Source organism: Ciona intestinalis, chromosome 3 (genome assembly GCF_000224145.3).
Source record: "Ciona intestinalis chromosome 3, KH, whole genome shotgun sequence".
NCBI lineage: Eukaryota > Metazoa > Chordata > Ascidiacea > Phlebobranchia > Cionidae > Ciona > Ciona intestinalis.
This window is the reverse complement of record NC_020168.2, coordinates 379153-389706: the sequence shown is the minus strand read 5'-3', so window position 1 is coordinate 389706 and position 10554 is coordinate 379153. Positions and strand designations below refer to the sequence as shown.

The window sequence follows — 10554 nt, the reverse complement described above, 5'->3', positions numbered from 1 at the left end:
AATATTATTACAACAAATAAATGAATTATATTGCTCATATGTTGCACATTCAGTGACCAAAACAAGCAGCTATCCGAAACTAGCCGCCCTTATCAAACCACATCGTAACCTCACAACTGCTTGGTACTTGTTCCAAAACGTGGCAGCTCAAAAGAACAAGCTTTGCCCCAAACTCACATGAGCAAAAACAAAAACGTGTTGATCACGTGGAAAGCTGGAAGCTGATTGGTTAATTGCTGTGAGCAACGTTAAAAATTTGTTCCGCGGCGATGCTAAATTGTTAATTGCGCGAATTCCAGAGCCAGTGTTGCCTTTTTAAAACTGAGTCTGCGTCTTTTGTGATAGGATGTGATAAGCAGTGATTTGACATTCGTTAATGCAACGTCAAAATCACCTTACTTCATTATTTTAATGTGTGTTCTTTGTGTTGTGTTTCCTATTTTCGTTATGTGGCGTTATTTACTTTTTCACGTGCTTCTGCCCCTTTGTTTTAGCACATTCCTTCTCCTGTAATTATTGTTTGGGTCTTTTGCGTCATTTAAGCGGTTGCAGGCATACCAAGGCGCAGCTGCTTGGAAAAGCGGGAACGTGGGCAGTTCTCTCTCTGGCATCATGTAGTGTAGAGCTGTTTTATATACTCTGTGACCTTTTAGTTGTGTTCTAAACGAGTTTTAAACGGGTTATGACTACAGCTGTTGTCTGAACTACCCCGACTAGATTTTTCGTTAGAGTAAAACTGAAATCTTTTTATAGTAACAGCGGATTGTGCAGATTACAGCAATAATTATTTTAACGTCATTCCTGCGACTTGTGTGAACTTATATAGTTTACATAAAAGTTATATAGTTTGTAACGTATATATAGTATAGCGTATATATGTAAACGAGAGGTAAGTTACAAAATCGATATAAACATATTTATTTAACATGTGAGTTTATTAATAGTGTAAAAGGGGTCATAAACTTAGTGTTAATACTTACTTACCGTAATTCGACGTATCGTAATGAGATATTTTACATTTCCGTCGCTATTAAGTATCAGCTCTGTGTAAGGACACATACACCTTTCCCTGTTTCTCGTGGACATCTCTTTTATCGCGGGCGTTTTATGTTTGTCGCGACCTCTATGAATCGGTTACGGTCAAATTTTTTTTCCATTTGTGATTTTTCTAAAGGTTATACTTACTACCACCGAGATATAATTTTATGAAAGGCATTATTTTTATATCACGTGTTTATTTGATTGAGTAGAAATATTTTCTCGTATACCATTTGGTAGTAAACAAAGAACATTAAACGAATTATAAAACCGGTTTAATAAAACCGTAATCTCACAACTCTTATAGATCGTTGTTAATTGTTTAAAACACGATCAGTATATTTGAAAAATATGTGCTAAAGGTGCCCGGTCTTCTCCCACCCTACTATATATTGTTTTGAGCCATAGAAGCATTATAAATCTAATGTACATCATCACAGCATATATAAGTATACGATGAATATGGTTTAATAACAAAATGGATTATAGCAGAACAATAACAGTATATACGAAACAGAATATGATTCATGCTTTTGGGTTACATAACAGAAACTGTTTACATATAAGTCCACGTACAAATAAAAAGGTACTTCCGAACAGTAAAGAGTGCACGAGTGTGTGTGTATTTATTTCAGGCATTGCTAATGGTATGAATTAAACACAGCGTTGAGAATATATACAGATGGAAGAAACCGGGCAGCAGTGACGGCGTCTTAGTTTGCCCACAATTGGTGATCCCAGCCCTGTAACATATACAACATAATGTTTATGTAGGTTGGTATGATGGGGGAAGATGGGACATATTATGGGGGGGGGGGAAAAAGATGGGGGAAAATGGGACATATAGTTGGTATGATGGGGGAAGATGGGAGACATTTTCATTCTATTTTCTCGTCTCATTTAGTGGAAAACAAAAAACATTTAAAGAAATATAGAACTGTATTCTCACGACCGTTGGTAATTGTTTAAAACAAGATCAAAATATTCGGATATTAGATGTTATGGGGGTCCCATCTTATCCCACAGTACTATACTATATGAAATTCGTAAACTAGGGCTATGTTTAGCGTGGGCACTAATACGAGTCTGTTGGTGTACAGGATATTAAAATCCAACATGTTTGCAAGTTGTAGGTCGTTTTTTTTTATATTTATATGAAATAGTTTACCTGGAAAAATCCCTTGAAAGACATCGGTTCATTGCCTTGCTGTATCTTGTAAACTGGGGTCGAGCTGTCTCTGGAACTTGGATCAGAATTCAAATAATCCTCAGCTGCCTGTTGAGACTTTTCCTGCTCGTTTGCGCTCGAATCTTGACCTGTAGAAATATTCAACATTTATATTGTGGTAAAAAGGTAATATAGTAGGGTGGGGGGAGATGTGCCACTTTTTCATTCTATTTTCTCGTCCCATTTAGTGGTAAACAAAAAACATTCAACGAATTATAAAACTGTATACTCACGACTCCCGTAGACCGTTGTTAATTGTTTAAAATACGGTTAAAATATTTAGATATTATGTTTTAAAGGTGTCCTATCGTCTCCCACCCTACCATATATTACATATGTATTGAGTAAATGAGTAAATGAGTGAATGAAACATGCACCTCCTGCCCGCTTACGAGTTACCACATTTTAACTTTTTAGGGCATTTTTAGAGGATTCTTAATGTCTGAGTGACAATTTGTATCACTGAGTTGGAGCTATTGAATTCGGTTTTAAAGTTCTGTAAACATTTACTACCAAATGGGACGATGAAACAAAATATAAAACATAAACCATCTTACCCCAACCTACTATATAACGTTAATATAAACTTTATCGGTTAAAAATTCTAAAAATTGTTGAACTTGCCCATCCATAAATACACCCCACTCCACGCGTCCAACATCATCACGTTATCTGTGTTTAGATCGTCTTGACTCCATTCACCGACCACTTCCTCGACTACAAAGTTACCGCTCGCATCAGAACCTTCGAATAAACGAGGCGGAACAAGATCGTTCTGGAAGGAAAGACCGATATTAAGGATAACGACTAAGACCTGAGATGTAGGTGTATTACCCCAACACCCATGTTGCTACCATCAAAAGTTCCAGATCTCACTAAGGCAGTTTATGGACACCCAATAATAAGGTAATGTTACGTCACAATAGTCGTTATTAGTTCGAAAATTTGAGAGTTAAAGAACTCAACTCATTCTAGAACTGCATATACGTGTTTATGTTATCGGTGATACAGCAGGGAGGTAAGTGGACATGTTTCTAGCTCAGAGGGTAAGGGTTCGAGTCTTGGCGCCGCTACATTTACACACGTGGTAACTCCTAGCTAAGCATGGAGTGTATGGAACAGACCTCCAGCGACTGCCCTTGCCCCGCAATGTGAGGCTTTACACCCATTCTATCAATGAGCTCATGCGCCGTCGTGGTGAGTGGACGTAATTAAAGAAAACTAAATCCGAAGCTTATTATCTGGTTGCGTGTCCTTGAGCAAGAAATTTACCCAGTTTTCATTTACGGGTTATCTAAATTGGCAGCAGCAATTAGTTACAACACCCATGGCACACACCACGCAAATAACTTATAAACTATCCCATTTACCTCAGTTCTAGGTTGGTTAGGGTAATCCATTTTCCCACCAAGAATATCAAAGAATTCATCCGGTTCGGATCCTTCGTCTACGTCCTTGGGTGTTGCAGCACCAAGCGATCGGGCAAGTTCTCTGCATTCACGCTTTTCAGCATCAGAAGCTCCTATAGTGCAAATGAAAGATGATTAGAATACTGGGAATAAGATGGAATAAAGTTAGCATATAGTAACCCACATTTAGTGATGGGTCAGCTCTGACCTACAGCAGTACTATGATGCAATGGATACTGTTAGCATATAATATCCCATATTCGTGTTGTAACAATTAACAGTATTAGTTTATAGTTGTGAGGATACGGTTATATAAATTTATAAATATTCTTTGTTTACATTTAACTTTTGTCGCAAGCACAGAAACATTACACAGCTAAAACACAATCTTTATTTTAAATTATCAACAACACTTAACGCATTGCACTCCCACACAAATTCTTCTCTGCAACAAACAAGAGCGTTTCCATTGCAGTTAGTCTAAATATTTATATAGTAGCGTGGGGAAAGACGGGACATCTTTAGCATTTAATATCTAATTATCCTGATCGTATTTTAAACATTTAACAATAGTCTATGGGAGTCGTCAGAAAATGGTTTTACAATTCTTTGAATGTTCATTGTTTATTACTAAATGGGACGAGAAAATAGAATGAAAAAGTTGTCCCATCTTCCCCCACACTACTGTATTAAAACCCACCTAACCCCGCCCATGCATAACTGCCAGTAGGCGTAATGAGAAGGAACGAATCGTTCGAGTTCAGTGAAGAACATTTCGCTTCCACTTCAATCGCCCTGCATCTCTCAGTGAAACCGGATCTCACGTGGAATAATCTGCAAGCAAATCATGTTTAGGGTTCTTGTAAAATCAGGATTGATTATTTTAAAAGTTACATATGTTGAAACTCGTTTGTGGGAAAGAAGTGTATGAAACAGAACTCCTTATAATGATTATCGTTGCCTCACCATGCCTATTTATTTAAAAACCATATCATTTACGCTTATTTTATTAGGTACTATACGAGTGATCCATGCGGCACGTAAGAAAATTTAGAATATATATTTTTTTGTATATGTATATATGTTGGGGTTAGATAGTCCATAAAAGAAAGTTGATAACTTTTAAAACACGATTAGGAAATGTGGGAAACCATGTTCCAACGATCTTACCCTGCAGTACAATAAGTCAAGAGCTGGCAGCTGCAAATTAATACAAACACCATAGCCAACATACCTGGTGCTTGCAGCTTCTGTTTGGCCTCCAGATCTGGACGTTCCACCTTCATAAATTATCATTGGCTTCCCCCCGAATAACATCATCATATGGGGCGGTTCCTTGTTTTGCATTACTCTCACCTATGGAAGGTATGTACGGATTAATGCTAACCCATGGCAATTAAAAATCAAACACATTCCAAATTGAATGAGGAATGAATGTAATTTATTTAAGGTCGCGTGGTGGGACAATCACAATCGTTATAACACGGGTGTCCCGTTTTTTTTATACCTCGTTTCCGTTTACGAGTTACAATGTATGAAACTTTGTGGGTGATTGTGGTTAAGGATTTTTGCATGTCAATTCAGACACTCCATTGAGTTTGTGCAATTACCGTTAAACGTGTTGCTCAAGGACACACAAACGTTTCTATTGGTAGCAGCACCGAGCCTTGAACCCGTAAACATCGGGCCAGTGGCAGGTGCACCAACCACGTTGCAACGGCACCGTACGTTCTATTTACATACAAACCTGTGTTGCGGCTCCTGCACATTCTTCCTCGTCCGTTTTGATCGTTAGAATAGGAAGAGCAGTCACTTCATCAGCTGTCGCCTTTGATCCAATCCAGTAATAGATGATGTATTCTTGTCGACCACGAGGTTGGTAGGAATAAAGGACAATGTAGCAATCTCCTCCGTAGAATTGGCCATGTGTGCTTTTTGGTACAAGCGCTTTATCACTGCCTTCAACACGCCAAATCTGCACAACGTACATAGATTGGGTATACTACTTAATAAAAGTTTTATATAGTGGGATGCGGAAAAAAGGTTCTGTCCTTTTTTGCTGTAAACACTTTGTTATAGTATTGTAGGCTATGGGATAACGTTAGTACCTAAACTCAAATTTCTAGATCGTGTTTTGAACAATTAAAAACGTCCTTCTGGAGTCGGAAGGATACTGTTATTTCTAACTCTGTGAAACTCTATATTCACTGCCAAATCGGACGATAAACTGATAACATATCCCATCTTACCCCAGCCTAATATACGTCACCACGGCCTGCTAGAGATATCTCTAGTAGGCGGTGACGTCACCTACCTTTACTTCCCCGCTTCCATTATCAGGAAGTTGGTGTTTCGCAGCAAGATCTGGTCTTATGTGGAGGGTACTAGCATCGAAGTCTACCTTCGCTACTTTAGCAATCTTATTCATCGACCAAATCTCACCAAGTCCCTTCTGTGCGTTGATTGCTTGCCAATCTAACAGCAGGAAAAATCAGCTCAGTACTAAACTATTAAAGTGAATCAATGTAATTAAATTTTCCTCACACATATATGGTCAAGCAAATTGGCCATAACACAGCCCACAAGTTTAAAGAAACTTTGCGAATCGTACTACATACCTTGATTAGACATTTTTTAACTTAAAATTGGGTTTGTGGCCTTTCATTATTGCGTGATTATATACGCTCCAGTAATCGTCACGCCATTTGGTTGTGTTGTGTGTTGTAAACCATGACCGTGACCTCTAACCACGTGACTGTGGGTTTGCATGTTAAACTGTAGTCAGATTACTTATGATACATCGTAGCGAACGCAAGTCAATACAAAACTGCTACAGGTTTTTCGAATTATCAAAATAAAATGTCCATACTATACATACCGTCAAACATCATTTTGAAAAGTGGCGTCTCCGAGAATTGTGACATTACTGTGATATTGGCATGACTTGGTAGACCTTCCTGTTTGATAAACTCCGATGCGTTCTTCATTGCTTCCTGCCTTTCCTCTTTCGAAGCACTTTTGCCTATTTTAGAAACAAACTCGATATGACATTTGAGAAACTTGAATGAATGTAACTTGCTTTATCCTCGCGTTGCGAAAAACGACAGTCGTCATAACACAGGTGTTTTGTTTCGTATACTTCGTGAGTTACATAGTATTTAATTTTTTAGGTTATTTTTTTCATGGTATGCAATGCTTACGGCCTTCAGTTTGTTAATTTTTAAAATTATGTTACTTCTGCTACCAGGAATAAACCGCCTTTTCTTAGACCCTTAGGTATAAAAACGTTGATTTTATTTCTATTTGTCTGCCATTCGACAACAAGACTTCATTAGGGTTTGAATCTTGCCGAATGACAAACGAAACAAAAATAACGATTTTATGGCAAAGGAGCAAAAAAAGATTGTTTTACATTTGTTTAAATTATCTGAATTCCATGTGTGGTAAAGCGTATTTCATACAATTTTACAAAAATTAAATTCTTTAACTCACCTTTCCATACGAAGATCTGCGCAGCATCTTTATTACTGATGATGTAAACGTTACCACCATCCAGCATTGATTGCTTGAATGGCGTTTTATCTGAAACCAGTGTTGTTACCATTGTCCCACTGTCGTCAGACACCTTAAAGAGCTGAAACAAACACCGATACCGTTAGCACATAATATACTATATTTCGGTGATTTTGTGTTTTCAACAACCTCATTTTAGAGTCGTGTGGATACGGTTTCAAAATTATATGAATATCCTTTGTTTACTACTACAGGGGCAATAATAGAAATAAAAGAATAAACCATCTTACCCCAACCCTCATGAACCATCTTACCCCAACGCACATGAACCATCTTACCCCAACCCATATGGACCATCTTACCCCAACCCACATGAACCATCTTACCCCAACCCACATGGACCATCTTACCCCACCTACCACACATAAATTGACAAGAACTAACCTTGCAGCTGCTAATAGACTTTGCATTATGGGATCCACGAGAAGGCTCCGGTTCTCCTTCAGCAATTGAACCAACCATAGGCCCAAGGAATTCCTCGAGCTTTGTAACATAAGCATTGTGTGAATTTTTGTGAACACTTTACTTTGTAAAAAAATTTTTTTTGTGCCACAATTTTTTGAGAACAGTAAATTTTTGTAATTTTCTTTAACAATTAATTTTTGTGAGCAACCATTTTTTGTAAACAATTATTTGATTGTAAACACCGCAAAACAGTTCCTGGAATTGGAAAATACCTGTTTCGTTGTGTTCAGTTTCTTAACCTTCGCCTTCCCAGCACGTTCGTTGCTTCGTACATCATTGGCGACAACAGTTGCTTGCAATGCTTCAAACCTGTTGCATTTCGGTCCGTTCCATGTGTAGATGGTCTATCAACATTACAGAGGTTGTAAATGCAAGATACTTTATAACAAACTGAGCCGAAGTTTTTTCAGCACAGTGGTCTTGTCAGCGCGCTTTGTCAGGTATATACTCAATAAAAAGTTAAAAAAATATAAAAAAAATTTACCTAAAGTGCGTATGTGATAACTCGTTAAGCAGGCACGAGGTGCATGAAACAGAACATCCGTGTTAAAACGACTGTCGTTGCCCTGCCATGCAAGGGCAAATAAATTACATACGTGGTAACTTGTAAGCGGGCACGAGGTGTATGAAACGAAAGACTGTTGTTGTCCCGCCATGCGAAGTTAAATAAATTACATTCATTCAGAATGGTCAGCACTTACATTTCCCATGTCTAACACGAAACAATCAGATTTGTTTAAGCTGGACCATGCCAATGGGACGACATTGGCCCTCACATGTCGTCTTCCCCGGACCCACAGTAACCTCTTTACAGAACTATAATCATTAATCTCCACATGATTAAACCCTGATGCCACTCCGCCTTCCTGTAAAGTAGAAACAAACGGATGAAATGATAATGGAACAACAAACAAGGAAACGGAAATGATATAACGTCACAAACAACATGTACAAACACGCAGGTATTACTTTGTTTGGGATTACCACCATAAGAGACATACCAACGCAAAATCGTTTTTATATATAGTAGGTTGGGGTAAAATGGCAAATGTTTTCATTCTCGTTTATCGTCCCATTTGGTAGTAAATATATTGTGTCTTACCCCGGAGTATTATACGTAGAGATGCTTAAATATTATCCAAAAGTACCACCAAAATTTCAGAAACTAAACGGCTTTTGAAAAATCGCATAAAATCAAACTAGACTAAAATACCTGATACTTGATTGCTGGTTTGAAGTAGCCCATGAAAAGAGATGATTCGTAACCTTCAGTCTCTCGGTGTTGTACGGGAACTCCACCATATTCATCATCTAACTTAACAGCGTGAAAAGCACAAGATCCGTATTCATCTTGACTGCTCTTACTTCCTGGAGTAGGAAAGGTGTTTAAAAAGAAGTTTAAAAAATAGAGAACGACTCTTATCGAATAAGTTTTATTTATATAATATATATAGTACTGAGACGGGACATCTTTAGCTCGGAATATCTAAATATCCTGATCGTGTTTTAAACAATTAACAGCGGCCAATGGGAGTCGTGAGGATACGGTTTTATAATTCTTTGAATGTTCTTTGTTTACCACAAAGTGGGACGAGAAAATAGAATAAAAAGGTGTCCCATCTTTCCCCACCCTACTATAAGGGTGTTATAACGACTGTCTTTTTTGTAAACGGTACTACTTTGATCTTCGTTATCGTGATCGAATATACAATCGAATCATTCATTCTAATATAAATTACCTATAACGCCATATATACTTCAAAAAAGAATTACTAACGCCCACGTACAGTGGTTACGTTATGCTTAAGTTATGCTCAATTGTGATTCATAATACGTTTGATGTAATCTAAAATGAAACTACCTAATAACCAATCATATTGGCTATATGTGTGCTTGGTTTTCTTTATATAAAACAAGCTTAATGTTCTGTATCGGCGAAACAAACGTTAACAGCTGCTCTGTGAATAATCAGTATCAGGTTTATATTTCACTTCAGTCTAACCTAACGTTTAATTATGTTATAGCAACAACGGTTCGTTGCTTACTTACAAAATAAAGCCTTATATATTCCAGTAGGGTGGGGTAAGGGAGACCTTAAGCACATATTATTCAAATACTCGAATCTTTAAACAATTAAACAGCGGTCTATGGGAGTCGTGAGGATACGGTTTTGTTATTCTTTGAATGTTCTTTGTTTACTACCAAATAGAACGAGAATAGAATGAAAAGGTGTCCCGTCTTCCCCCACCCTACCAAAAATTGTGTAAAAATGCGACGTTTTGTATCCAATGGACCAGCCTTATAATGGTATAAGCTCATACGCGGTAGACGGGACAGACGTTATTCCAATTAAATATAGGATCCTCTGGGAACGCCGGTATATGTGTCGGTAATAGACCGTATCTATTTACATCGATGGGGAAAGTTTTGCGCAGTAAGACATGAAACATCTGTAGTACGTGACTAAAGCATTTAAATGCGTTAAATCGTTTAGAACCATTATCATATGTTGGGTAAGAAGGTTCACGTTTTGATTCTCTTTTATTGTTCCTTTAGGTAGTAAAAAAGATTATTTACAGAATTGTAAAATCATAGCCTCACGCGCTATAATGCGGTTGTTAATTGTTATAAACACGATGAGGAAACATGGCATACTATGAGCCAACGCCATCCATCTGACGCCCCACTACTGTTTTGAAAATATAAATTACTGTTTATTCGTTATGCGCCCGTCGTATGTAAAACAAACATAAATGAAAGTATGGAACCCACCTATCCACATATGAAGGTCATAAGCTGTATTTCCAGTCATGACGTTGTACTCGTTCATCACCAAATACG

General features: G+C 37.7%; 1 protein-coding gene across 2 annotated transcripts in view; it reads right to left on the bottom strand.

The window, feature by feature from the left end:
- Positions 1–1484: 1484 nt before the first annotated feature.
- Positions 1485–10554, bottom strand: part of LOC494422 (gelsolin) — a 13472-nt gene continuing 4402 nt past the window's right edge. The window contains exons 1-15 of one of the 2 annotated variants that reach the window (XM_018811295.2): positions 10486–10515; positions 8927–9081; positions 8415–8579; positions 7926–8057; positions 7633–7731; positions 7168–7309; positions 6554–6697; positions 5990–6150; positions 5423–5650; positions 4910–5031; positions 4376–4509; positions 3637–3788; positions 2891–3041; positions 2207–2355; positions 1485–1781 (exon numbers count right to left, since the gene is read on the bottom strand). In XM_018811295.2, the coding sequence (XP_018666840.1) occupies positions 1752–1781; positions 2207–2355; positions 2891–3041; positions 3637–3788; positions 4376–4509; positions 4910–5031; positions 5423–5650; positions 5990–6150; positions 6554–6697; positions 7168–7309; positions 7633–7731; positions 7926–8057; positions 8415–8579; positions 8927–9081; positions 10486–10495 (1974 nt within the window). In that variant the 5' untranslated portion in view covers positions 10496–10515 and the 3' untranslated portion in view covers positions 1485–1751. Of the gene's footprint in view, positions 1782–2206; positions 2356–2890; positions 3042–3636; positions 3789–4375; positions 4510–4909; positions 5032–5422; positions 5651–5989; positions 6151–6553; positions 6698–7167; positions 7310–7632; positions 7732–7925; positions 8058–8414; positions 8580–8926; positions 9082–10485; positions 10516–10554 lie in introns of those variants that run through there. The other variant, XM_009859584.3, reaches the window with a different exon arrangement.